The sequence below is a fragment of the Pterocles gutturalis genome, unplaced genomic scaffold (assembly GCF_000699245.1).
Source record: "Pterocles gutturalis isolate BGI_N339 unplaced genomic scaffold, ASM69924v1 scaffold7454, whole genome shotgun sequence".
NCBI classification, from domain to species: Eukaryota; Metazoa; Chordata; class Aves; order Pterocliformes; family Pteroclidae; genus Pterocles; species Pterocles gutturalis.
Genome location: NW_010133194.1, coordinates 24,420 through 49,035, shown reverse-complemented (window position 1 = coordinate 49,035; position 24,616 = coordinate 24,420). Strand labels below are relative to the sequence as shown.

The 24,616-nt window shown below is 37.9% G+C and overlaps 1 protein-coding gene across 1 annotated transcript in view; it reads right to left on the bottom strand.

The window, feature by feature from the left end:
* LOC104467376 (mitogen-activated protein kinase kinase kinase 15-like) overlaps positions 1 to 22,952 on the bottom strand; it is a gene marked incomplete at its 3' end in the record, with an annotated part of 50,918 nt that extends 27,966 nt beyond the window's left edge. The window contains exons 1-6 of the mRNA XM_010081134.1: positions 22,827 to 22,952; positions 19,438 to 19,465; positions 14,530 to 14,600; positions 10,543 to 10,736; positions 7,887 to 8,055; positions 6,526 to 6,632 (exon numbers count right to left, since the gene is read on the bottom strand). Coding sequence (XP_010079436.1) covers positions 6,526 to 6,632; positions 7,887 to 8,055; positions 10,543 to 10,736; positions 14,530 to 14,600; positions 19,438 to 19,465; positions 22,827 to 22,949 — 692 coding nt within the window. The remainder of the gene's footprint in view (positions 1 to 6,525; positions 6,633 to 7,886; positions 8,056 to 10,542; positions 10,737 to 14,529; positions 14,601 to 19,437; positions 19,466 to 22,826) is intronic.
* Between the last annotated feature and the right edge of the window lie 1,664 nt (positions 22,953 to 24,616).

Here is a 24,616-nt window from a genome sequence, read left to right as displayed (position 1 = left end):
CTGGGCTTTGAGACTGGAACTAAATTTGCAAGTCTCCCATTAGATATGACAATGAAAAAAACAGGTGGGTTTTTTTTTCCCCCGATACAATCTTCAGGTGCTTCATGCAAGCCACTCAAAAAATTATGAACTCCATGGTGTGTTTTTTTACTAAATATGAGTAATCACGGAGCAGAACATTTTAAATAATGCAGTGTTTTTCAATGGGAATAATTTCCAATGGCTACTATTATTCACAATTACTAGTGATTTTCTACTTGCACCCTGTTATACCCTTTACTTGCTAATTGTCTTTTTTTATTATTGTATTGCAATATGATGCTTGTTAAAACACAACATGCTGAGTTAAATAATGACTGCAGCTGCCCTCCTCTTTAATATAAGTGAAGATAGAACTGCCATGGGAAATGACTGAGGTCTTCACAGCTCTGGCCTCATGGTAGGGCTGGGTTTAGTTTTAAAGTCTACTCTGTTTTGAACAGAATTTGGCATACCCTTTGGCCTTTTTGCAAACTTCCAGAACTTGGTAACTCCAGTCCTGGTAAATACAGCCAATTGGAAAATACTCAAATGTAAGTGCACTGCAAATCATCAAAAACTTTGCTATGCAGACCTAAATTATTGAAGTAGATCCTAAGCAAACAGACATCTGACAAGCACACTTAGCATTTGAATTAACTATAAATATCTGTGCTTTATCTTTCTACTCTATACCACAGCAACAGGAAATAAAATAATAAAGAACAAACTAGCATCCTTTCTTATCACTCTCTTAACCTGATTGCAAGCAAGTAAAATACACAGAAACAAACTGCAAACTTTCCTGTCCCATTGGCTTTGATCATGATTTGTACTGCTCATGTGACTTGCTCACTGCTTTTAGATAATTTGAGGCAATATGAAACACAGGATAGGAAATGGTTAATTTTATTCTAAAATTATTAAATAAGAGAAAATATTCTAGATTTTTTTAATGCTTATCACAGTTATTGCTTTCTACAAACGACTTGGTAGACAGCAATAGCAGGTTTTTCCAAAAAAACTTCAAGATCTTTTTTCACTGTTTGGTTTGGGTTTTTATCCAGGTGGAGCAAAAGTTTAACTGTTGCTTACAATTAATCCACATAATACTTTAAAAACATTGAAATATTGTGATTCCAAACAAAAAAAGGCATTAATATATGCACATACAATACATTAATTGAATCACTTTATATGTCAATCTCCCTTGAGAATAATCTTGGATTTTTTAATTTAAAAAAAAAAAAAAAATCATTGACCAGCTCCTCTGTGTGGGAATCTAGGAATTCATCGATAAAAGCACTTGGCAGACCCCAGCTATAAGAGCAGTACACAAAAGAGCTCATCTGGCAAGAGCCAGGTCCTAAGGCTAGCAGAATTAGCTTCAGTAAGTCCCACGAACTATAGCTGTAACTCACACAGGAAAGCAGAGTGGACAAAAGTAATACAGCGACACGCACACGATGGCACAACACACAGGAACACTCTTTAAAACTGCAAAACCCTCAAAATTTCAGAAAAAAAAACCCCAGAAATTTAAAGTCATTGTTACAACATAAATCCAAGCTCCATATGTGTACTTGTCAATGCAAAACTGAACTGTGTGATCAAGGGTTTTTGTTTTCTTTTTAAAGGAAACGTGACTATTGCTCATCTTATACAAGAGCTGGTTTTACTGTGAGGTTCTGCCATGAACTTGCATTTCCTATTGTCATTGAGGCCCTTGCCTTGGGAGCTAGGATGTAGGTAGAGCAGAGGCTGGGAGCTGCAGCAGAAAGGACAACCATACACCTGAGGCAGCTGGAGGTCCTCCAGCATGACTGTCTTTCAGCTTTACACAGGTCCCTTCACCCAAAGACTTGCCACATAAATGTGCAGTCCTCATTTTATAGGAGCACTAGCTTGAGAGCCTGAAGGCTAATTAATAAAGGTGCATTTATATTTATTGTAGAAGGCAATGGGATTTTTAAATACCATCATTTAAAGAAATGATAAATAAATTTCTCATGCTTTATACTTTAAAAGAAAAATCACACCATAGACACCTCAAGCTAAGAACCTTTAATGAGTGGACTTCATGTATTTCTGTGTTAGTTCCACATCTGTAAACGTAAGTAATCACCATTGTTATGTTTCTCCATGATATGGTGATAAATTACTCAGGCATTGCAACAATAAAAATGAAAGGACCCATAAGGAACTAATGATACTTCATGTGTGGGGTGGCGTGGAGGGCTGTGCCATATAATAAATGTGTAGTTATTTATCATACAGCACTGTCACACCTTTAATAAGCAGATCAACACAAAATACTGAGATATTGACCAGCTGACTTCCAGCTACTCCAGTGCACCGTATCAGGCAAAGCTGTCAAGGAAAAAAATCAGACAGTCTTTAATTAGACACACATTTAAAACAGAGGAAATTAAATGGTAATCTTAATTCAGTAATTTCTTAGCTTTTAAGAATTTGGAACTATGAGAACATTCTTTTATAGCAGCTCCCATAGCTCATCTTCTCTTTACACAGTGCATGCCTCCCAGGCTAGGAATACCCATGGACTGAAGCAAACAGCCATCTACATCTGAAATACCCAGCCCTCAATTACACAGCATCTTACTTCATGCCAAAGCTGTGAATACAAATATTGAAAACATTTATGTTGCACATTTGGGCTGAACTTATACCTAAAGATGTGTTCCATCCTATGCCTACACTACTATACAATCAGACCTAAATCTCAGCAGGCAGGCAACAAGGAACAACGTCTTAAACCAACTCATGTTTGTATAAAAGAGAGTACTCTGCTTGTGTGTGGAGTCAAAATTAATTAGCTTAAGACACTAGTAGAGGAATGGCCTTTTGGTCCCTAGGACTTCTAAACAAGTAGCCAGGAGGGTGACCTGTTTAGATAGCCCAGCCTTGGAAACAAGCACAAGCCTGTCACTGCAAACATCCCTTATTACCCTCTGTTATTAGACATCAGACACGACAAATCTAGGGTGCTCTCAATGGTCTGCTCTGAAGTGTAAACCAGGCAGTAAGATAGTGATCTAGGAGAGTGGCTGTACTTAAAAACCTGCTATGTGAAGCAGGGTACCAGAAAGTAGCATGTAAATGTCTGCCTCCCATACATACAATAAGAGTAAGTGCTTTAGTCCGTTTCTGCACAGGACTCTGCAGGCAGGCCAAGGCTTGCTTTGCTCATGATCCAAGCCAGGTCAGACCTAGGCTGGCTCTGACCCAGAAGATGTGCAGCGAGGCTGGAATGGTGCTGAGTCTAAAGTAAAACATCCCTGTCCCTTCCCTTAGCACAACTTGTTAACTCGGACCCAGAACTGCACACAACTGTGGTTCAGATAAGGTTTGTGTCCACCTCATGTACCAGCAAGACCTGAGGCTCCCAGAAGCAATCCTCTACCGCTTGCCTGCCACACCACTAGCTCTGTGCAGTACTAGAATAATACTGACTTGACAATGCTAGGTGAAATTAATTGCCAGCAGAACACGATTACAGAGTCCAAGAGGAAATAAATTAATTACTTTCTCTGTTGATTTTGATCACAGTTCTGGCACACTTTCATAACGAAATTAAGCAAACATTAACTTCTGCAGGGTCAGATATTCTTATAGCTGATAATTCTGTTTTGCTTATGATGTATTTTGTTCCTGGTGGGCTCAGTCAGTTGGACTGAGCAATATTAATAATGTTCTGTATGCTGAAATTAACAAAATATTACGTGAAAACATTTTTCTGTATTTTTTCAAATAGATTCTGATAGAACTCGCCATAAAATAATTTGTTTTTAAAGCAAAAAAAAAAAAAAGTGATTCAAAAAACCCAAGGAAGTAAGATGCTAAAAGCAACACTTTAGGAGTAATTTTGAACTAAATGGACTTGTTCTGAAAATGTTAAAGTCTGAACTTTTGACTTTTGTCCATAATTTTGTTTCAAGAAGGCAAAAACTTCCATAGAAGCTAAATTCTGCATTCGTACTGATGGAAAACTAGTCATTTATTTCTGAAAAAAACATTCCATAGAAATGTTTAAATTGTTCCCAGAAGAACACAAGAAGAGTCATGCTAGTTCAGGCTAGTGATCGATTTAATTAAACCTGTTGACAGAGAAAGCAAGTTCACGAATAATTCATTTTGCCTAGTCTTACAAGGGCACTACTGGCATTGTCAAAACAGAAAATTTAATGGCATGAGGTTCACATGCTGCTCAAAATACAATGAATTTAAAGACAGAGAGTAAAGGAGCTTGATAATTTTATTATGCACACCCAAACAAAAAAGTTTTTAAAACTGATTAAATCAGGATATTTTCCTAAGGATAAGGTATGATCCTAGCATTATTCTTACTGGCAAATTTAAACATCTTGAGTCAAATTCCTGAAATAGTAAAGAGTTGGACAAACTTCTGAAAAAAAGGGCCAAATCCTTTTTGTTGAAATAAATTCTCAAGACATGAGCATCATATCTTAAGGAGACTTGAATTTCAGAAGTTTTATAAGATCAAGCCTGCAATTTTTAGGGGTTGGGTGAAAAAAAGGTGGAAAACCATACCATTCAATAATAACAATAATAACTATACAGCTAGGAAGACGGTTTATGATTTACATAATCACAAGAAACGTCAAAACACTGTCTTCCACTTTAGAATACTGCCTTGTGTTGTACAGTAAAAATTTTATACCAGCACATTTTTTCCTTTTATTTTTAAGTACCCTAATGAGAAAATTATCTTTCATTAGGTGTGATAGCTACCAGAGCAAACTACAAGTTATATGAATGGATTCTCTCTGTATTCATATATTAAGATCAAAATTTTCTGAAATATACACTTCAGCGAAACAAGTTAACAGACTCAGTAGATGGCTGATCAGCTAAGATTCAATGGCCTATGGTATCAAGAATGGAGATTCAAGATGCCCAGTGTTCCCTTTCAGTCCTAAAAAAAAAGTACATAAGCTGAATTGTATGTAGGAACTATGGCCACGTGTTCAGTATCATGAACTAAATATTAATCATTTATACTTCTTATTAAAAAGGCCTTGTCACCATTTAAATTTGGTTTAAGATGCCAAACATGGGTCTAGTTATCTTTTTCCGTGAGAAATTTGGGCATTGTCTGGCACCTGACACATTTCTTCTCACAGAGGTAATTCTCCTTGTAATCAATTCCCTTCTCAGAACTTACTGTTTTTACTTTCTTTGTTAAATAAAAAAAGGCATTTAAAATAGGCTTGATTCCACCCTTCAAAAACATCTCTATAGCTAGCTGTCATGAAAGCACGGGCACTAGAATTACACGCAGTACCAGTCACACCTATGCTGACTACTCTATATACGCTGTATTCCTCACTACTACATTCGTTCAAAGATCACTTCAAGGTACTTGCCACTGCACCAACCAGATGATCACTCAGCCTATTAACAAACCACTGGATCCTTTTCAAGAACCATTGCTTTCTATGAATTTTCTGTTGGCATGTACTGCACTCTTTATTCCTATGTGTATAACCTTGCACATGGTTGCATGAGAATGATTTTTTTTCAGAGAATACAGTCTATAAAATGCTGTGAAAAGACTGCTCTTTGACACAGAACTGACGCAGTGATATATAATATTTTCCTGAGCAATGATTTTGCATTTACTTCTAAGTCTGATGAAAATGTTGAATGGCACCAGACTTACTACCACTTTCCATAAAATGTCACAGGAACTGCTTTTCTAGATCTGTTGCTTAGTTTTTAGTCCCTTTAACATATGCCATCTTTGTGCTGGCCAGTGCTAATTTTTAGTTAGTTTGCAGGTCACAATTTTTAACAGCGTGTTGATTCCGTCTAACCAGTTACTTTCATTATTACATGTTATTTCATTTGTGTAAGTTCTATTTTCCACAATACAATCTTAATATAAATCCTTTAAAAATGAAGTAACCATTATACATAGGCACTACAGAAATCTGTAGCTAACTAGAAGAGTCCAATAATCTGTCTGTGCTTCCTAATCTAGCAATGTGGCTGTAGGTCCAGCTCATGTTTCAGCCTTTGAAGGAAGCTGTATCACGAATGTGTATACATGGTTCAAGCAGTGCTTGTTACCTATTACTTTAATAACTCACCCACAACTCTATTATGCTAGACTTTTCAAGATGTTCAGAATAATCAGTGACTCAGAATAAACAATCTCAGCCTGACCAAGAACCCATTGAATCAAGGTATCATTGAATTCTTTCACAATTACTCAGGTGGCCTTTGGAACAGATCCGCTCTCATCAGGTTGTTGACAAAATGATGGCTGTTGGAAAACAATTATTTCAAAAATTACAAACCACCCTGTTGTACAGAAAGTATGGGATTCAGGAAAGATGACTGTGGTGAACATCAGTGTGTGCAGAAAGCAAAAAGTATTTTATATTGTATGCACTATAAATTTACATATAAGCCCATATCAAACAGCAATAAAATGAAACAACCTCAATCAATCATCCTTACCGATTCAAAGCAAAAGCATAATGAAATTTAATGTTGTGTTGATCAGCCAGATCACAGGTAGGAAGCATTTCTAGTGTTTCTACCAGCTTCACCATAGCATCATAGTCCTGGTGTGAATTAAGAGAAAAAGAAAAATGAAAGAAAATAAAAGAAACAGAGAGCAGAGGAAAGCATCGCTAAACTGAAATGTGTCATGACTGCTAGACAGTGGCTCAGCTGCCCTTCCTAGAAGAGTCTGTGTAAGGAATTAAACAGGGATTTCGTCCATCCATCTCAGTACTTGGCTCTTCCTCACCTCAATGCTACTGCCAAAATTACTGAATCCCTCTGGCCAGTTTGATCGATTACCTCCCAGCACAGGGAGGAGCGGTGATGAGTCTGGCTCTTTCAGGCCCCATTACAGACCTCTGGTGAATGACACTTCATCAGGTCATTGCAGACCCAAGCACAGGTCACTCTGCAGTATGCCAGCCAGTTGTGCATTCATTTTGGTTTCTCAGGGGTAACCCTTATATACAATGCTGAATAGGCCAGTTTACTGACGTCACAAATGGCCTCACATTACTTTGTTTGTTCAAAGCAGGTTTCCAGATGATTACACTTCTCAAGGAAGATCTTTCAAAAGAACACAAGTGATCACCAGAGGCGATCAAAATGAAGTCAGATAAAGTGCTACAGAAAAATATACATCTCAGAATGTAAAGTTGGGTTACGCAGGTTGATGTGGTCACCCACTGCTCTCACAACCCATTTATTCTTATGAAATAACTAATTTAGCTCCTGATGGAAAAAAATTTCCATAGAATGTTTGGGAGTATATTTTAAAAGGGATGTCAAACACACAGATTAGCAGTTTGGAAATACAGTACACAGGCTGTGTTTTAGAAAAAGCAGAACTTGTATAAAAAAAAAAATCAAGAAAAGAGTTGCAATTATATTTAAAACACAAATTAATGTTTCTTTGAATGACAGTTCTCAGCCTGGGCATCTCTGGCCAATACAGTGGCCACAACAAATACATTTTCTTCATTTTTAAATATATTTGACTTCAAGGGTGGGGAAGGGAAGGAAGGGAAAAGCAAACGTCTCGCTCAGTAGGGGATTTTTTTTGTTGTTCTTAAGGCTAAAAATTACTAAAAACAAAGGAGGAGACCTCAGGAAGTCACCTAATCTATGTCTCTTGTTCATAGGCAAAATAAATAAGAGTGTAAAGCCCCTTAAGTTGCACAACAGACAAACTGTTAAACAATGGAACAATTTACTGTCAGCTTTGGATCACTGTTGAACAAAAAATGAAGTACAGAAGAACAAGAGACAAAATCCCATGGTAAAACAATCTTGCTTAGTCTTTAGGGACATACCTGAATATCTCTGTAAGAAAGAAGAAGGTTTATGACAATGTCAGAAGTCAGCACTTCAGTATTATCCATACGAAGCTTAATCCTGGCCAGTTCCTTAGCCAGTTCATCTCCTTGATACTTCTCTCTTGCTTTTCTAATGTCATTTAGCAGTGTTTCTTTATAATAGGCACTAAAGAAATAAAAGGTAAACATACGGGAAGAAGACTGTTAGATATTTCTTACGCATGGTTATATTTCTAATAAGAAGCATAACTTACAACAAAAAGTACCATTTCCTCAGAGTGAGGTGTACATCAAATGTTTCCACATTAACTCATTATATATATTCCACTTTGCCCCATCTCAGACTGTCGGGATATGTATCCATACATTTACAACCAGGATTGTGAGATTGATTGTGAGTAACAGGACAGACATTTCTTTGCCCTGTTACTGACCGTGACAGATGTGGTACTTTATCTGTATCCTAAATAAGGCAGCAATTGGGATAATAAAGTGACATAGAGAGGAAAGACCAGTGTGATGCAGGGAGAAGGTAGCTCACAAAAGAGGATTTTAACAAAGAAACTAAAACAAAACCACCAAAAGTTGATTTGGTTGCAATCTATTTGATTAACATAATAAATAATGTAGGCAGGATCTATGTAAAATCCCCCAGTAAGTGCATCTTATTTACACTAACATCAGTGCACAATGCAGCACAGGAGCTTTTGTGGAATTAAAAAAAATCACACACCCATTATCAGTACGACAGTTATAAATGACCTGGGCAGGCTATTTAGAGGTAACTTTATCTGGAGCAGCTTATGGAGTCTATAGTTTGGAAGTTAGCAAATGTCACCTGACAGATGCTCAAGTGCACAGAATGCCTTTTTTGTTTACAAATGAGCATTGCAAAGTTTTCAGCTTTGCTTAGCACAAGCCCTACCCATAGCAAAGAAAACTAAGTTCTCTGTCTGATGCACATTATGACTCACATATGAGGTGTAAGATATGTTTATAATGCAAAGCAGCAAGGCCACAGTAAGCGCTATTGGAAAGCTTTTAGAAGTTGTTCTACTGTCAGAGGAGGTCAAGCCTAATTCACCATGGATTTCCAGTCTCAGCTTTCTATCCAGCATTGCCTTTTACCAGGCTAATGAAAATGAGTTCTTCTTGTGCTAACCAAACCAAAGGGAGATACTGGATAATCTTTTTCAAAAGTATCCAGATGACTTAGGAATAGAAGTCTCACTTTCAAGAATGATGCAACACTTCTTCAAACTTATTCAAGCTTTTGGCAGGAATGAGGGATCATCTAGCTACATCTTTCTCTTCACAGGGATCTACCACAACAGTGTCTAATTCTGCAGCTGTACAAAAGCCCCTTTCAGACACTTCAGCCTGAAAATGGGAGAGAGAAAAGACACTTTACTGTAGGACTTCACAACACAATTATCAAACCAAAATCACCCACAACCCTGGTCATAAATGTCAGAGACAAAGCATACAGTTAGCTTTGGACAGCTGGTGCCCAGAGTACCATTTCAAAATGACGCAAGCCCTACGCGGTACCAAAACTTATTACTACCAGGATCAACTATGCTACTAGTTTCATGAGTCTGTACTGCCAAGCATAGCTCTCCTGTATGCTGACCAGCTTTGCTGAGTTTCTGCCCCTCCTCTTGTCCCTTTCCTCAAAGTGGGCTCATGTTGCTGGCATGTAGCCTCCCCTCTAGCACTGCATTGGAGAAGCCTGCACTTCTTCAGGCCAGCAATAGCCCAGTCACTGCCCAGCAAGGTGCCAGAGAATAGCAAACCTGCTATGGCTGGAGGTGTAAGGGACAAGGTGTGTGTGGGCAGGGTCATCCACAGGATCCTAAGAGTGGGACCAGGTGAGAAAGGGAGTTTTTTAGGTGAGCCTTTCACTTGGGTGGGATGGCAATGAGGAAAAAGAAAGAAAGAGGGCCCTCACCACTACCTCATGCTTCAGACACTAGGAAAAAGAAAACCTAGAAGCTCAGTCTCTCCCAGTGTTTTCCAGAAATACCAACAAAATCAGACTAGCTGCAGAGTACAGGGTGAGCAATCAAGAAAGAGATTTCCATCTCCAGCCCCAATCCTCAGAACTCCAACAGTCCCTTGTAGAAATGGCTGAACATAATGTTTATTAGGTAATATCAGAAGGGTAACATTAAAAAGAAAACCAACCAACCAAACAAAACGAAACCAAAAAACCAAACCAAACCATGGGAGTTACATTTGATTGCCCATTGCTGCCATATATGTGTATATATACATATATATATATATGCAGAAAAGGACAGTCTTTGGTTTTGAACTCTATGAGAAGACTGTGATCTTATCTCATGTAACAACCTTATGTGCTGTAATTTATACTTAAGTACTTTACCTTACCCATAGCCTTTGCTTACTGATATTTCAGAAAGTAACCATAAATCACTCTCTAGCATAACATGGTTTGTTAACTGCAACAGCTGCAGGACATCAACACAGAAAGCAGTAAAGTTAGCAATTGCTTTTAACACTATGTCAAATGCAGTGAAAAATAAGAAGTGAAAAAATAAATCAATACTATTAGAGATTTTGCATCTCTTTTCATAACATTAAAAAGAGACTATCAAACATTCTGGAGATGTATGTGTTGTAAAATTACCATGATGTAACATGAATATCCTTGAGCAGGCTGATAAACTTGTCCACCATTGGGACACAAAGTGGTCCCAGGATATTGTCCCAGTTAGGTTGCATATACTCAGAAGCTCTTCGCTGGGCATCGCTTTCACAGCAAAAGTAGTCACCACAAGGTGTGACGATGTATGGAATAAAATAATAATTGCCACTGGAAGCCTAAAAGAGAAACAGGCACAGTTTAGAAAACAAATTAAATTGGAAATATGCTTGTGTATGCACAGAGTCTTTTGCTGTAAGAAAAAAAAAAGCTAGATTAGGGCTGGGGCACTGTGAAGCTTTAGGGCACTGCTTAACACAAGATTTGCAAGCATTAAATTCAAGGAATTTTACATGGAAGAGTTACAAATATTAACAAGGGTGATGCGCAGAGCCACAAAGATGATGAAGGGAATGGAGCATCTCCCTTATGAGGAAAGGCTGAGGGAGCTGGGTCTCTTTAGCCTGGAAAAGAGGAGACTGAGGGGGGACCTAATTAATGTTTATAAATACGTGAAGGGTGAGTGTCAGGAGGATGGAGCCAGGCTCTTCTCTGTGACATCTAGTGATAGGACAAGGGGCAATGGGTTCAAGCTGGAACATAGGAGGTTCCGCTTGAGTATGAGGAAAAACTTCTTTACAGTGAGGGTGACAGAGCACTGGAACAGGCTGCCCAGAGAGGTTGTGGAGTCTCCTTCTCTGGAGACATTCAAAGCCCGCCTGGATGCGTTCTTGTGTGATCTGATCTAGGTGTCCTGCTCCGGCAGGGGGATTGGACTAGATGATCTTTCGAGGTCCCTTCCAATCTCTAACATTCTGTGATTCTGTGATTCTGTGAATAAGGGTCCAGATCTGTTAAGAGACAACACAATGGAACTGTTCAATTTTTTTATGTGATGTTCAGAACCTAAAAGGGTCTGACAGTTACAAGCTAACCTTCTGCTCCCAAATTTTTTGGGTCAGAGATGTACTTGCATTCTCTAGGCTCAATCTGTGCTAGGAAGGATATGATGCAGAGCTCCCCACAAAGAGATAGATAAATACAGAAACACAGGCATTGGAAGGACTTTATGGAGATGTTTAACCCAGAGGAGCCTACAAAATATCTGCTGCATGCTGCCGTCAAACAATAAACCAACCAACCAAACTTTGAAACATTTTGTAATATATGTAAGACTTTTAACCCAAAATTCTAGAAATAAAAACCAAAAATCCTCAATATGCCACATAAAAATTGTAAACATGATCAGGGTGCTGAAAGGGGAGAGGAAACAGGAAATGCCCTTCAGAGCCCAAAACCAGCAAGTTCAGAATCTTCAACTCCTGAGCAAGACCCAAAAAAACAGACAACTGTGAAGTCTTCCACAGCTACCAGAAGCACCAGTATCCCATTTTGAGCTACGACAATTCTCTGCCGTTCAAAAGAAAAGTAAACTTTGCATTTCAGAGTAACTAGATAGGAGCACTGAAGTGTGGGTCAGTATAATACATCAAACATAACCAACTACTGCTAAATCCCCTTCAAGTGCAACCTTTGGGATATCAAGGCAGCAAATACATACAGCAAAAACATACCTTTAATTTTGTCATGTCACCTAAGCCTGCAGTAAAGCCATAGCCATTTAAAGTCACCTTGAACAATGGGAGAATGCTGAGATGATGGAAAGAATGGATATGAAAATCACACATTTTTATATGCATTAATAAACTACACAAGAGAAATTAACTGTTCACAGGAAGTAACAATGTAGGGTATGCAGCTACTAAAAATACAGATGGAAAAAAACCTGTATCAGTGACATCCTCTGCTGACCTGAGTCTGCAAGGATATAGAATTTTAAATGATTTCTAACAGATAAAGACAAAACCACATTTCTTCCTCATAAACCATACAGTACAGCATCTCTGTTGTAACAATATAATTATCTTTTGCAATGTTATCTTTACTTCTTACTAAAAAAGTCAGAAAACTACCAGTATGTTAAGACAATTTAGTCTCAGGTTCATTCAAATAAACATTGAGTTCAGTGCAACGCAAAAGCGTCTTGTGTATAAACTCTTCTTAAACCTGCGACAGTGAATTAGCTCTTCCTGCAGTGGAAAAAAAAATCCAATTTGAAAGTATGATGTATCTAGTGATGCAAAGACAGATGCAGTTATCTACTGAAAGAGCAAAGCAATTTTCAGAAAAAAATTAAATGACGAGTGTGAAACACTGTAGTAATCTTATTCAGCCAACGTTTCATCTATTTGGCTTTGATTTCTTCCCTTTTTTTGTATAGCGAAATCCATGCAATTAAACTCATATTTTTATCCACGACAGACACATTTTTGTGTGCAGAAGTCAGGAACCCTGCACGTATTTGAGCATTTCATCTTGTCTGAAAAGCAACCAGCTCCAGTTTTCTAGCATCTCCTGTCCAATATTTACATATAATAAATTATAAAGCTTCTTCATACAGGGTATGAGGCCTTTCTAAGAGAGTCTTTCTTATCCTCATTATGTAAAAACCAGTTGCATCCATATACTTTTCTTACATCAAGGACTAGAAATGGCAGAAAATATCATCCTTGCTTCTTCAGACTGTCTACTCAGGAGGCTGGTCTCCGACATCAAAAGCTAATTAATTGTGAAAATTACTGTCCTGTCATACACCAGCTATTGCTTTTTAAGAAATAAATAAATGGCACAGGTGTGTTTGAAGTAACATATATAGCAATTCTAGCTGCAAATATATATAATCTAAAAATTATGACCCATGTAATTGTATATTATAACTTCATACCTTATAAAGACTGCATGCTGAGTTGGTTTATTTCAAGATCAGTAGCTAAGCTATTTTTATTGTCTTATTTTTAGAAATTTTTAAGTTAAAAAATAGAAAAAACAAGCAGACTGGAAAAAAAAAAAAGCTCTCACTGGCTCATCTTCCAGCAAATAATGTATGCCTAATATTCTCACAATGAAACTTTTCTATTCAATCACAACACTTTAAAATCTACCACAAAAAGAGCCAAAGTTTTGGAACATTTAAAAAAAAGGGGGAAATAGCTGCAAATAAATTGAGAGAGGGACTTGTTCTTCGGAGGACAACAGTCAAAGGAATTAAGCACAGAGCCATGCCTTTGCTGAAGGGTTGAAAGATTTAGGCACTTATGCCATTTTTAGGCTCTAGACAGGCCAAATTTAGAGGGGTTTTTGTCTTAAAATACTCCTCTAAACATTTTGCTGATGCTGTTAAAAGCAAACTCCTGACCTTAATAACATAAACTGTTTTTTTTTTTAATTGTACTGCTACAGTTATTCTGGTGCAACTGTCACTTTGTGACAGAGACGCTACACTAGAATTACAGGGCTTTTTTTTTCAAATAAATAATGTTGAGTAAAATCTCTGCATTATTAGAGAGGGAACTATGCCTGCACAGCTAATAGCACAATTGTTTTGCTTGAGCCATGCAGCTCATTTAGCTGCTTACTCAAGCATCAAGAGTATTAGGAGTGCTTACCCAACCTTACAAAACAGTTAGAAGGAAAACACATGGGATAACACAAAATGACCCACATTCACTCAAAGAAGTCACCAACTTTTGAGTGTTCAGGGAGTTTAATCCACCGTTGTCTTAACAATGAAGGCTTTTACAGTAGTCTTCTGTGACATCACATTCCTATCCATCTTGCAATACAGGTGACTAAGATGTTATAAACTTTCAAAAAATACTTCCTCTTCTGAAGTTGAATATATGCAGGATTTTTATGTAAAGACTGTGGATAGAGATTATCACAAGCCAAACACTCTAAATTATTGGGATCTAGCTTGCAAGGAATGAGTACTCCAAGATTACAACCACCTTGAAGGAAAGACCCTGCCAAGCACTCTTCCTAAAGGATCCTTATACATTTTTAAATGCCTAGAAACACAGTAATAAGATGGCATATCTATTCATCAGAAAGCAGATTTAAAGTAATACATACTTCACCTCTCAGTTTACCACTGTGGTATTCAGGGGATACTTGAACCTCAAGAAAAGCTTTGTGGTTGGCAGCTTACTCCAATTTGAAACAAAACAGCAAAGAGGAAAACGTCACCACAAAACAGCATAAGAATCAAAAAGACAAATGTGACACATTAATAGAGAAATTATTAAAGAAAGAAACAACAGAAAATGTGTACAGAAATAGCAAGTCCATATTTAAGAGGCCAAGAAACCAGTGCAATACTTTGCCACCCAGAATGTAAGACTTCTCTATCTATATACATGATTTGTCTATACCTCTCCTTGTGTCATCATTAAGATGCTTTCAAGTCTTACTTTCATGAACATATCAGATTCATTACCTGGTTAGTTAACTACAATCCAACCAGTACAAATGTGCGTCCCTTGAGATAGTAACATTTCCATGAAAACTAACTTTCATAAATAAACTTTAAAAGTCTTAGTTTTCATTATATTACTAGTAACAGCGGCATATCTCATTACTAGAAACATTAAAGTTTATTGGGTTACCTATTGCCTTTGTACTATTCTCCCCCTAAAAGGAAAAATGATTGTCTGTATTTAAGACATTCCTACTCCTCTTTCATCCTGTGACCTTTTACAAACTCTCTTAATACTTCGGTTACCTCAGGCTTTTTTAGAAATATATCATCAAATGACCACATCACATAAACTTTTATATATTGTAAAAATAATCAGCAAATAAAAAATAGAAAGTGACTCTGCAATACTACTTCTTCAGATTATTAAATTCATATAATGTAATAATAATTTAGAGTCTTGGCTCTCATTTCAATCCATTGGGGTTACTAAATTGGTGAATATGAGTCCAAGTGCCAAAATCTTTCTGTTTAGTTTTCTTAAATGTTCATTGCCTTGAAACAGTAGATACAGTCTAATTTATACAGCTACTGAAACTCTGAAGAGATTTTCTGCCAATTATGTTAAAAAGCGATTTTTCAACATAAAAAAATTCCTTGTGGCAAGGATAAATTGCAGTCCTGTTCCCTTTAGATCACGGAGAATTTTTGCTAATGACTCCTGCATGGCCCAGATACTATTCCCTGCTTACTATAAGAGCTGCTACAGGATTTAATGAAAAAAAAAATTAAATTTCTGAAAATACTCCACCAGGCCCACAGGCCTAAGTATACTATAATAAACCTTTTGGTTTAATAGCCAGCTTACTCTCCTTTAAATACCTTCCCTGAAAGCAATTAACAGGGTTATTCAAATTTCTTCAGGCTTACCATCAACTAAAGAAAAATTAACCATTAAATCTTTCTCCTTATATTCTGTATGTGCCATAATAATTTTTCCAGAGTGGCAAGTTCTAGTTTGTATTCTCAGTGCCACATTCGAACAAACCACATGGATCAAAGCACCTATCTCAAACTATGTGCAACCAATGCTAGAACAACTGCCAGAAGGACTGTACATTTTGCTTCCTGACTCCAGCAGCTTTTAAAAAGCCCCTTGGGCATTTCCTTCACTCAATCTGGGACTTTTTTATGCCCCATTACTTAAAATCCTGTAGAGGGAGAGGGTAGCAACAAAATGTTGCATCAAAATAGAACAACTTTCCCAAGGATTTTGTGTATTGCAGTGGTTTGGGGGAAGACTATTTTTTTAAAGCATTTTTTTGCTTTTGAAAATCCTTGAAATTTCATTTCTCCAGTAAACCAATGTTTATCTGACATCTAAAGAAACTCCAAAGCATAAGTCCCTTTTCCACAGATAAATTTATTTTCCTGTACCCTACAATCCAGTAGCATCCACTGTGTCTCAAACATCAATTTTTCCATAATGACACAGGAAACAAACTGTTCTGCAAGACTGCACGTTTGCAATTTATTTTATTGATGATAATTTTGACAGCAACGAGGAAGCTGCGCATATACCCTAAGTAAAATTAGCAGAAGATGGTCAAAGTTCAGAGGAGCTCTACAGAAAGAAACCTAACTGATAAGATGCAGAATCTTGACCTTGAATTTCATGCCAAGGCAGTTCTTTCTTGGGAACTGAACTCCCATAGCCAATAATTCTTTCCTTTTGTATCCAACTCTGCAATAAATTAGCAATATAAAATTTTAATTGCTTGTTTGGGGGAGTCAAGTGGAACTGAATCACATTCCCCATCTTATCTTACCCCTGAAAACTTCATTCCTGCATTATAGAAGGAAGTTCTCCCACTCTTACACTCTTTTTTTCAGACAGTAAGTTATTAAATCTCTCAGATTCATACCACCACAGCATGGTGCTGTATAATTTTCACTGTTAGATCAGCTGTACTCAGGCCAAATCCCAAATGAATTGCTGACCTTTTTTCTATGCATTGTTTACAGATGTATGTCCAGTTTCCTCACTCTTGCATCCTCCTTAATGCTGAATTAGCATAACAGTTTCCTTACAAGGAAAACATACATTTTCTTCAAGGTTCATTTGTAATACACAAAAGAAAATCACCACAAAGGACACACTAGACATTCATCTCTGCATCTTTAATATGGCTGCACACCTATTCCATGCTATGATGTTTTTGCACCTTTGTACATGGTTTGAGATTTGCAGGACAAATAGCAAAGGTGAGGGTGGGAAACCTCAGAGAAAGCTCCTAGCTACCGTAGCCTGCACAGGAAGTTTCACTTGTGCTGCTGGAAAATTGGTGTGCTGTGCCTGCTAGCAATCTCAGGTGTCCCCTTTCCCTTACACACTGTGCAGATGTGTGGACACAGAGCTTGTAAGATGTGAAGAGGACTTCTCTTCATAAAACCAGCAATTGTATTCCTGGGGCTGCTTTGGAGTTGGAGAAGGCTTAGCAGATCAAGTATCTACCCTCTTTCCAGAATGTTTCCAGACTGTAGCAAAGAGTGCATTTAATCTCTTTCTACTATTCCACAGCTATGGCAGAGGCATACCCACACTTTTTAATCAGGAAAAATGAAAGGAAAATACAAACCTGTAGTACAGGGGTATTAACCGCTGTATTTAATATTCAGCATTTAAAATGAAACGGTTATGTAGCTATGTACTTGATTGAACAGTAAATTTACACTAATCCTGTACCTACTTAACTAGCACAGCATCCCTCATTAGCAATTAACTTCAAACAAGACATTGCCCATACAGCTGTAAAATATTTAACCAAGCAATGAAGCAGTGGCACCATAATGGAGCAACAGCAAACTGCATGCCTCTGACATTGGATCTCAAAGGAGGGGAAAGCAATTGCCTATTTGAAGTCCACTCCAACTTAGAAAACCATAAAGTTTTAACCTATTAACTATTTAGCTTGTTAATTAGTTTGTTGTAATTTCTCTTTCAAAAAATTACAAAAGAATGCAACATGGGACTACATTAGTCTAGTAAAAGAGAATATGAACAACTTCAGATAACATAAAAGGGTCAAGAATCCATACTTAGTATTTAAAGTCATTTATTTTTTCCTCACTGTATTTTATTCACAATTATTTTCTTAATTTAAGCGCTTGGAGAAAGTGGGTAAGACAATCCATCCCTTTTAAAGGAGCGATCTGGATCCTAGTTTCAGGCTGCCTCCCTGCCCCTTTTGCGAGCTGTGTGATGTTTACAGGTCTAATACCGGGCCCTGCTATAGAAAGCACATCACCAAATCCCTTTTCTTCTCTTCCACATGAAGGTAAATACCTCCCTCTGAGGGAGAAAGCATCTGCCAAAAGAAAAGACTGCAGGCTGCTATCCTGATCGTGCTAGGCTGAACTTGCCACCATCCTCTTTGCCTTTTACTCCATTTCTGGAATTGCCACCAAATGGCTCAGCCACAATTCTCCCTCTTGCTCTGGAGGGGAAAACACATGCTTGTGACATTTTGATCACCCACCAGTTGATGGATAGTAGTGTTCACAAGCAAATCTGCTTCATTCTGAGGCCCCCCTTCACAGACCTACAGACCAGTAAATGCAGTTCACACTCTACAGGTGAAACTAGTTCAAAGATCACCAAGACGGACAGGAAAATGACTGGAATTTACTCATGTGCTCAGCCTGATCTATCTTTAGCCTACATGCAGTGCTGTGTTCAAATATAAACAGCAGCTCAAAATAAACTGCTGTGACTAATTCATTATCTCTTCTAGTTCTATTTTAAATTATCGGCAAACTCTAAGAACATTTTATTATTTTAGTCCTGCTCTGTATTCTTCAGAAGAAAATAACATTTTGGAAACGGAAAGGAATAAATGGAAGTTCAAGATTTTTGCAAATTCTGTAGTCCTCAAAATAACAGTGTAGACTGTTTAATGAAAATAACCACTGACATGATGTGAAGTCTGACAAAATATATCACTGCCTAAGATACCATGGCATATTGTGATAAGCCTAAAATAATCACTAAAATCTTGGTTCATGCTTGCTTACTTGTTTGGTTTGACTTGCATTAGACTAAGAACATTTTTACTTTGGGAAATAAGCTTTTTTATTCCTAAGTAAAATCTGTGAATCTGGGAGGAAGAGGATGGGTATACAGTAACCGACGCTGTTTGAGATACAAGAGACCTTATTAAGGCATCACAAACACATACACATTTGCACAAGTGGGTGAAAGTGGTAAAGGGAGAGACTTTGAATTTCTGAGTTTACGTTTTGATCTATCAACCTACACATGTAACATATATCTACTGTAACTTTTCTAGCACTTAAAAGGGAACTTCTAAAGAAAAGTAATTTTTAAATCTAGCTTTACTTTGGAAAGGACGTCAGCAAGATTTCCACTAGTTTGAATTGTATATATGTAAAACAGACTTCCTTCAGTCATACAGAGCATATATATGTCTGGCAGCTTTGTTATTAGAGTTGTTTCAAATGCAGTATCTTAATTTTGTGTTTTAAAATGAATGTGGATTTAATACTTACTGTGTTTTTCTGAGATACCATATCCTGGGGGGAAAAAAAAAAAAAAAGAGAATAAAAATGTTTATTCATTTTTACCGGGAATTATTATTTCCAATAAAAAGAACTAGTATACATGTATACACACACACATACAGATGTGTTCTTCACAGCATAAACCATATTTCCTGCCACAGCACATTCCAAGTAAAGGGACAGATTGACATCAAGAAAAATCTTGGCAGTACAGGTGAGGAAAAAATTAATGACTCAAAGAAGAAACCTATTTAAAGGACTTCTCAGAAGATGAAGAAAGTTGTACTTTCCAGTAACTGGAGTTTCTCAGTTTGGGCACTCCACATACTCAGTCACACTCTGTGCATTTGTGAGACAAAATCATTCAAAGGTGGAAATTTTTTTTTCCCCTGAAAGAGTATCTTCAAGATACCTAGGCCTCTTTCCTACCTGGATGGGCACAGACCAACACACTCCTCCAACACTCTAATTCTTCTCACCTCAAAATCCAGAGAGATACTGAAACTATGAGGCAGATGACAAACTAATGGGCATGTAAACCAGACCTCAAAGATTTCCAGTTGCTGGTAAGTAACCTCCCTCCTTCTAGTGATGGCTTACATGGCCAACGAACACTACTTGCTGAAACTAAAAAAATCTCCAGGTAAGTCACACTAAAAATGTTAGATATAGACTTGTTTCTAAGCTAGGTTATTGGTGTGATTTAACTGTATGTGCTCTGACAAACTAAGATGATTCTGCTTGAGCAACTTCACATCTGACAGCTTGAAATCCCCTTGGGCAACCACTGCACAGAAATGGTTGTGCCCAACTCGTACCCTTTCACCAACAACAGACAAAATAGCAGGGACCATCTAAGATGTTTAGTTCTGCAAATACAACCTTTTTGAAGTGTGGATTATATATTCTTTTATATGCTTGGAACTAGGTTGTTTTTGGCAAGAACATTGGTGAAACTGAAGAGATAACTTTTGGGAGAATTTCAGGATGGTTCCTAAGAAATAAGCTATACGAGGTCAGTCTGCCTGAACTTCACAGATCTTCCCAGTAGAAGTAATAGCAGTCATGACTACTGCCTTTACAATACTTAGGCTAGCCACTCTAAAGAGGTATGCACAGCGATCTAGGCTCAAGTAAAGTAATAAATTCCTGAAGGGAAGGGAAAAGAACCTGAGAGTAAGGAAACACCAGCAGATAGTCGGAAATACATATTAAGGTACCAAAACCTAAACAGAATAACTGATTAACTTAAACCCCTGATAAAATACCTCAGAACAAAAGTGATGGAAGGCTTAGACATCTGAAATATCACATATCTGAAAATTGATATGTCTACCTGGATAAACAAGTATCACCAGTGAAGCTTTATCTACTGCAGATAAAGATCTTTCTCAGCGGGGAGAAAGGAACTCCTCTGAGAACTACCCAGCATCTAACCCCTGAAATGTGCCATGAACTGTTCTTCACTGAAAGACTCCAAGAACAATTGCTATCTTTCTTCTGAAGTATTCCTAAGAAAGGTGTATTAGCATATTTAAATAGTATCCACACTGAACTGGGGGTCAATTGCAGAAGTGGTATCAAGGACATCAGGGTAGGACTGAAGCATGTCCCAGTGCCCTGCTTAAACTACTCTAGCACTTGATCCAGAAGATCTCTTCTACCTGGTTCCAGCAACTTAAATCAAGCCCTCTGATCCCAGAAGGCCAAGGAGGTTATGCAAAAAACTGTGAGATGCAGAAGAGACCAGTGTCAGAGTTCCTAGCAGAAAAAAGATGAAGGCAGGTAACAGCTTTTCTAGCCTTAAGTTACCCAGTCATGTTCCAGTATTCTCAGGTTCCTGGACTTGTCCTTGAGCTTTACATCCTTGGAAAAAAAGCCCCAGAACTGATGCTGCAAAGACTTGTAAGTTCTGGCAACAAACAATCTGAAGACCCAACCCATGGATGCACCTAAGTCTGGAGATCATTCAGCACTCCAGTTATGGAGCAGGTGCTTGTGTATGTGCTTAGCACAAAGTGCAGAAATCAAAGCCGTCCACACAGGTCCTCATTGGGTAGAGACAAACAGAAGAGGACTAGCGTGTGCTTCCAAAACTTTGGCACATCCTTGGGAGAACCAAGTTTATCAGAACATCTGAGTGACAGCATAAAAGAAAAGTAAAAATGTGTTAATGAAAAATAAAAATGAAATATTTCTTTGCAGTCAGGCTTCTTAACAACGCAGGATGAAGAGTTGTATAGCTGCCCACCCAGATTCGGTAGAGGAATGGAGGGCATGCAAGTATGCCTTAGCACATATCCACATGGATAACCTCTTTGAGCAAAGAGTGCGAGGGGCTCCAGCTCCGAGTTCTTGTGACTCCAGGTCACGTGGAACACGAATGTGCATGTGGACCTGAAGAAAGAAAGTATAGGATACTAGATACATCAGAGTAAAATCGATGACATTGAGAGCAGAAAAGAGGAAAGAGAAGATGTGACAGAACAGAGCTTTTCTGGGAAAAGAGAAGGAGACTCATACAAAATTAAGATTAAACTTAATATTCTTATAGGATCAAAAGAGGTTGGAGAATTCCAGAAAGGAATTCTGGACATTGGTGGTGTGAAAAATACAAAGTAGCTAGGGGCAATAACACAAAATAAGGGAAAAAAAGCAAGCTTGAACAACACTGCTCTCAGTGAAAGCAGCAAGAAAATGGATGATATTAAAAGCAGCAGTAGGTGATGATACAGAGGATAAAAGTCTGAATGTGATCTAAAACAAACCACCTGCATTGAGAAAGAGAGAAACATCCACAATATATGACTAGCATCCAGAACAGCAATTTCAGGACTTAAGTGTGTAGCATGTATTATCCCACTATAAAAATGAAATGCATGGCTATAAAAAGATTTGGTGAAGATGTCTTTTTTATCTTCAAATAGTAATAAAAAGGAGATTCCTGTAGTCTTAGCAACTCAGCACCTAGGAGATACAAACCTAATTCGACAGAAGCATTTCAATAGTAGCAGTAGCTTGTAGTACAGCCCTTGTTGAAGCGTCTTTATTATACAGGCCATAACACTTTTTTACATGTACTGTAATTAAAAGAGGGAAAGGAAGGAAAAAATCAGATCTGCACTTTCACTTCCAAGTCTAACCATCTGAAGCAAAGTCAGTACCCTATTATGGACCTTCTCTTACAAACAAGCTTTTATACTATTCTAATTGTTACTACTTTTGCTAGCGGCTGCTTTTCTTAGCATGATTTTCTTATGTAGCTATCAGGAAATCACATTCAATGGAAGTTTCAGAAAAATACAAATATTTGCAGGATTAGGTATTTAAATATATTTCTGAAATGAAGCAGATTTTGAAGTGAGAACCTTACTTTGAGAGACTGAGCAGTGTCAGCATCAGTGTCATGGTAGAGTATAACATTATTAGCCATGTCAAAGCTTTCACGCACGCCAAGGTGGTAGAACAGTGAGGGTTGCTTGGAAATACCACTCATGTCCACAACTGCAACATCTGAAATGAGAGAGGGAGAGGGAAAAGTGCCAAAAAAATAATCATCTTAAACCCAATTTTATTCTTGCACAGGATTTAAAATCAATCTTGAAATTACACACACATTTGGTCAGACAGAATCTGTATATTCAAGTAAACAAGATCATTTTCTCACAGTACAAGCAAGTTTTACCATTCATATAGAGAACCTTCTCAGGAAATTATCACAGTGTCACAGTAACCAGAAGGCAGAGTTTACAAATTCTAGTTGAGGTTTTGAAGTCAGTGCATCAGGAATGCCTCCGGTGAAGAAGCAGTTCTGTGTTTGTTGTCTGAGCCAGGCCTGACAGCCTGAACACCCCATAGGATGGAAGGCTCCAAACCTTCAGGTGGAACCTCTAAGAACAATAATGTAGCAGAAAATTAGGGAAAACTGCAAGACCAAGTTTATCTTAAGAGGCTGAGGTTTGGAGAACTAAACAGTAGGGAAAAAAAACCACTATGAAAGTTCACCCTTAAAAGCTACAGGCAAGATGTTCAAGACGGGAGGGTGCAGGAATGAGAGGATTCAACCACAAGTAGCCAGAGCAAGACTCACACTGCTCTTGGGCAGTGTTCCAGCCAGAAACGAAAGCAATAAAAAACTTATGTCAGTAGAAGATGACCTGTACAGAGAGCTAAAGAGAAATATCCCATATTATGCAGAACAGCTAAGATACAGGCAAAAGATTCTGAGTTCACCGTTTGGTTCTCATATAAGCCTGAAGGCCAGTACAGAGAGAAGAGGCAACTGGAGAAGAGGATGCTTAATGCTGAGGTTTTTTTCCTTGGTCCTTATACCCACTGCACTAGCTAAGAAAACTTTGTTTTAAAGACTTTTAAAGGTCTGTATCTACATGTCTGTCTGCTTTCACTGCTATGGGATAGATGGATGAACTTAAATCCAAAGTATTCATAAGACTAGAGCCTTGGCATTGAAACCACAGGGGAGCCTGAGATTCAAAACAGATTCCAGAGACCCAGTGTAACTGGGCAGTAAATCCTACATCTCTGAAGGGGTAACAGTTGGTGTCTGTACCTATGGGGAATGACAGAGAAGGGTGAGCTACTAGTAAACAAGAAATCTTGAAGCAGATCTGATGTGTAAGATACAAACACAGCAGTCAGTTTACCTGGCCTTCACTGAGGTTACACATCACAAGAATCAATACCACATATCTGGAATACAAATTCTTGGAAAAGCCTGCAATGAGCATACGATCCTGTACAATTCCATCAGGCTATGCCGGGGCCAGCCAGTCACTTGGATTACTAACAGACTCAAGGAACATTTTGAATCCAAAAACAATGACCTGCCTTAAGACCAAACATCACCATTGAAGAGAAAAAAAAAGAAAAACCCAAAACCCAATAAAAAAAACAAACAAACAACTCAAAAATCCAAATATACCTCGCTTTTCCCCAAAAAACCCAAAACCCCAACATAAATCATCACAACATAGTAAAATGCCCTTATTCCTGTGGAATCTCAAATCCTGAACCATCTACTGATGATCCTTCCAGTTACTGTTTAGCCAGCTCTCTACAGCATGGACAAAATTCTTAGTATAGCACACACTGTAGGGTCACACAAGCCAAGTGGGCTTGAAGCAGCAAATCCCAGCTCCATAT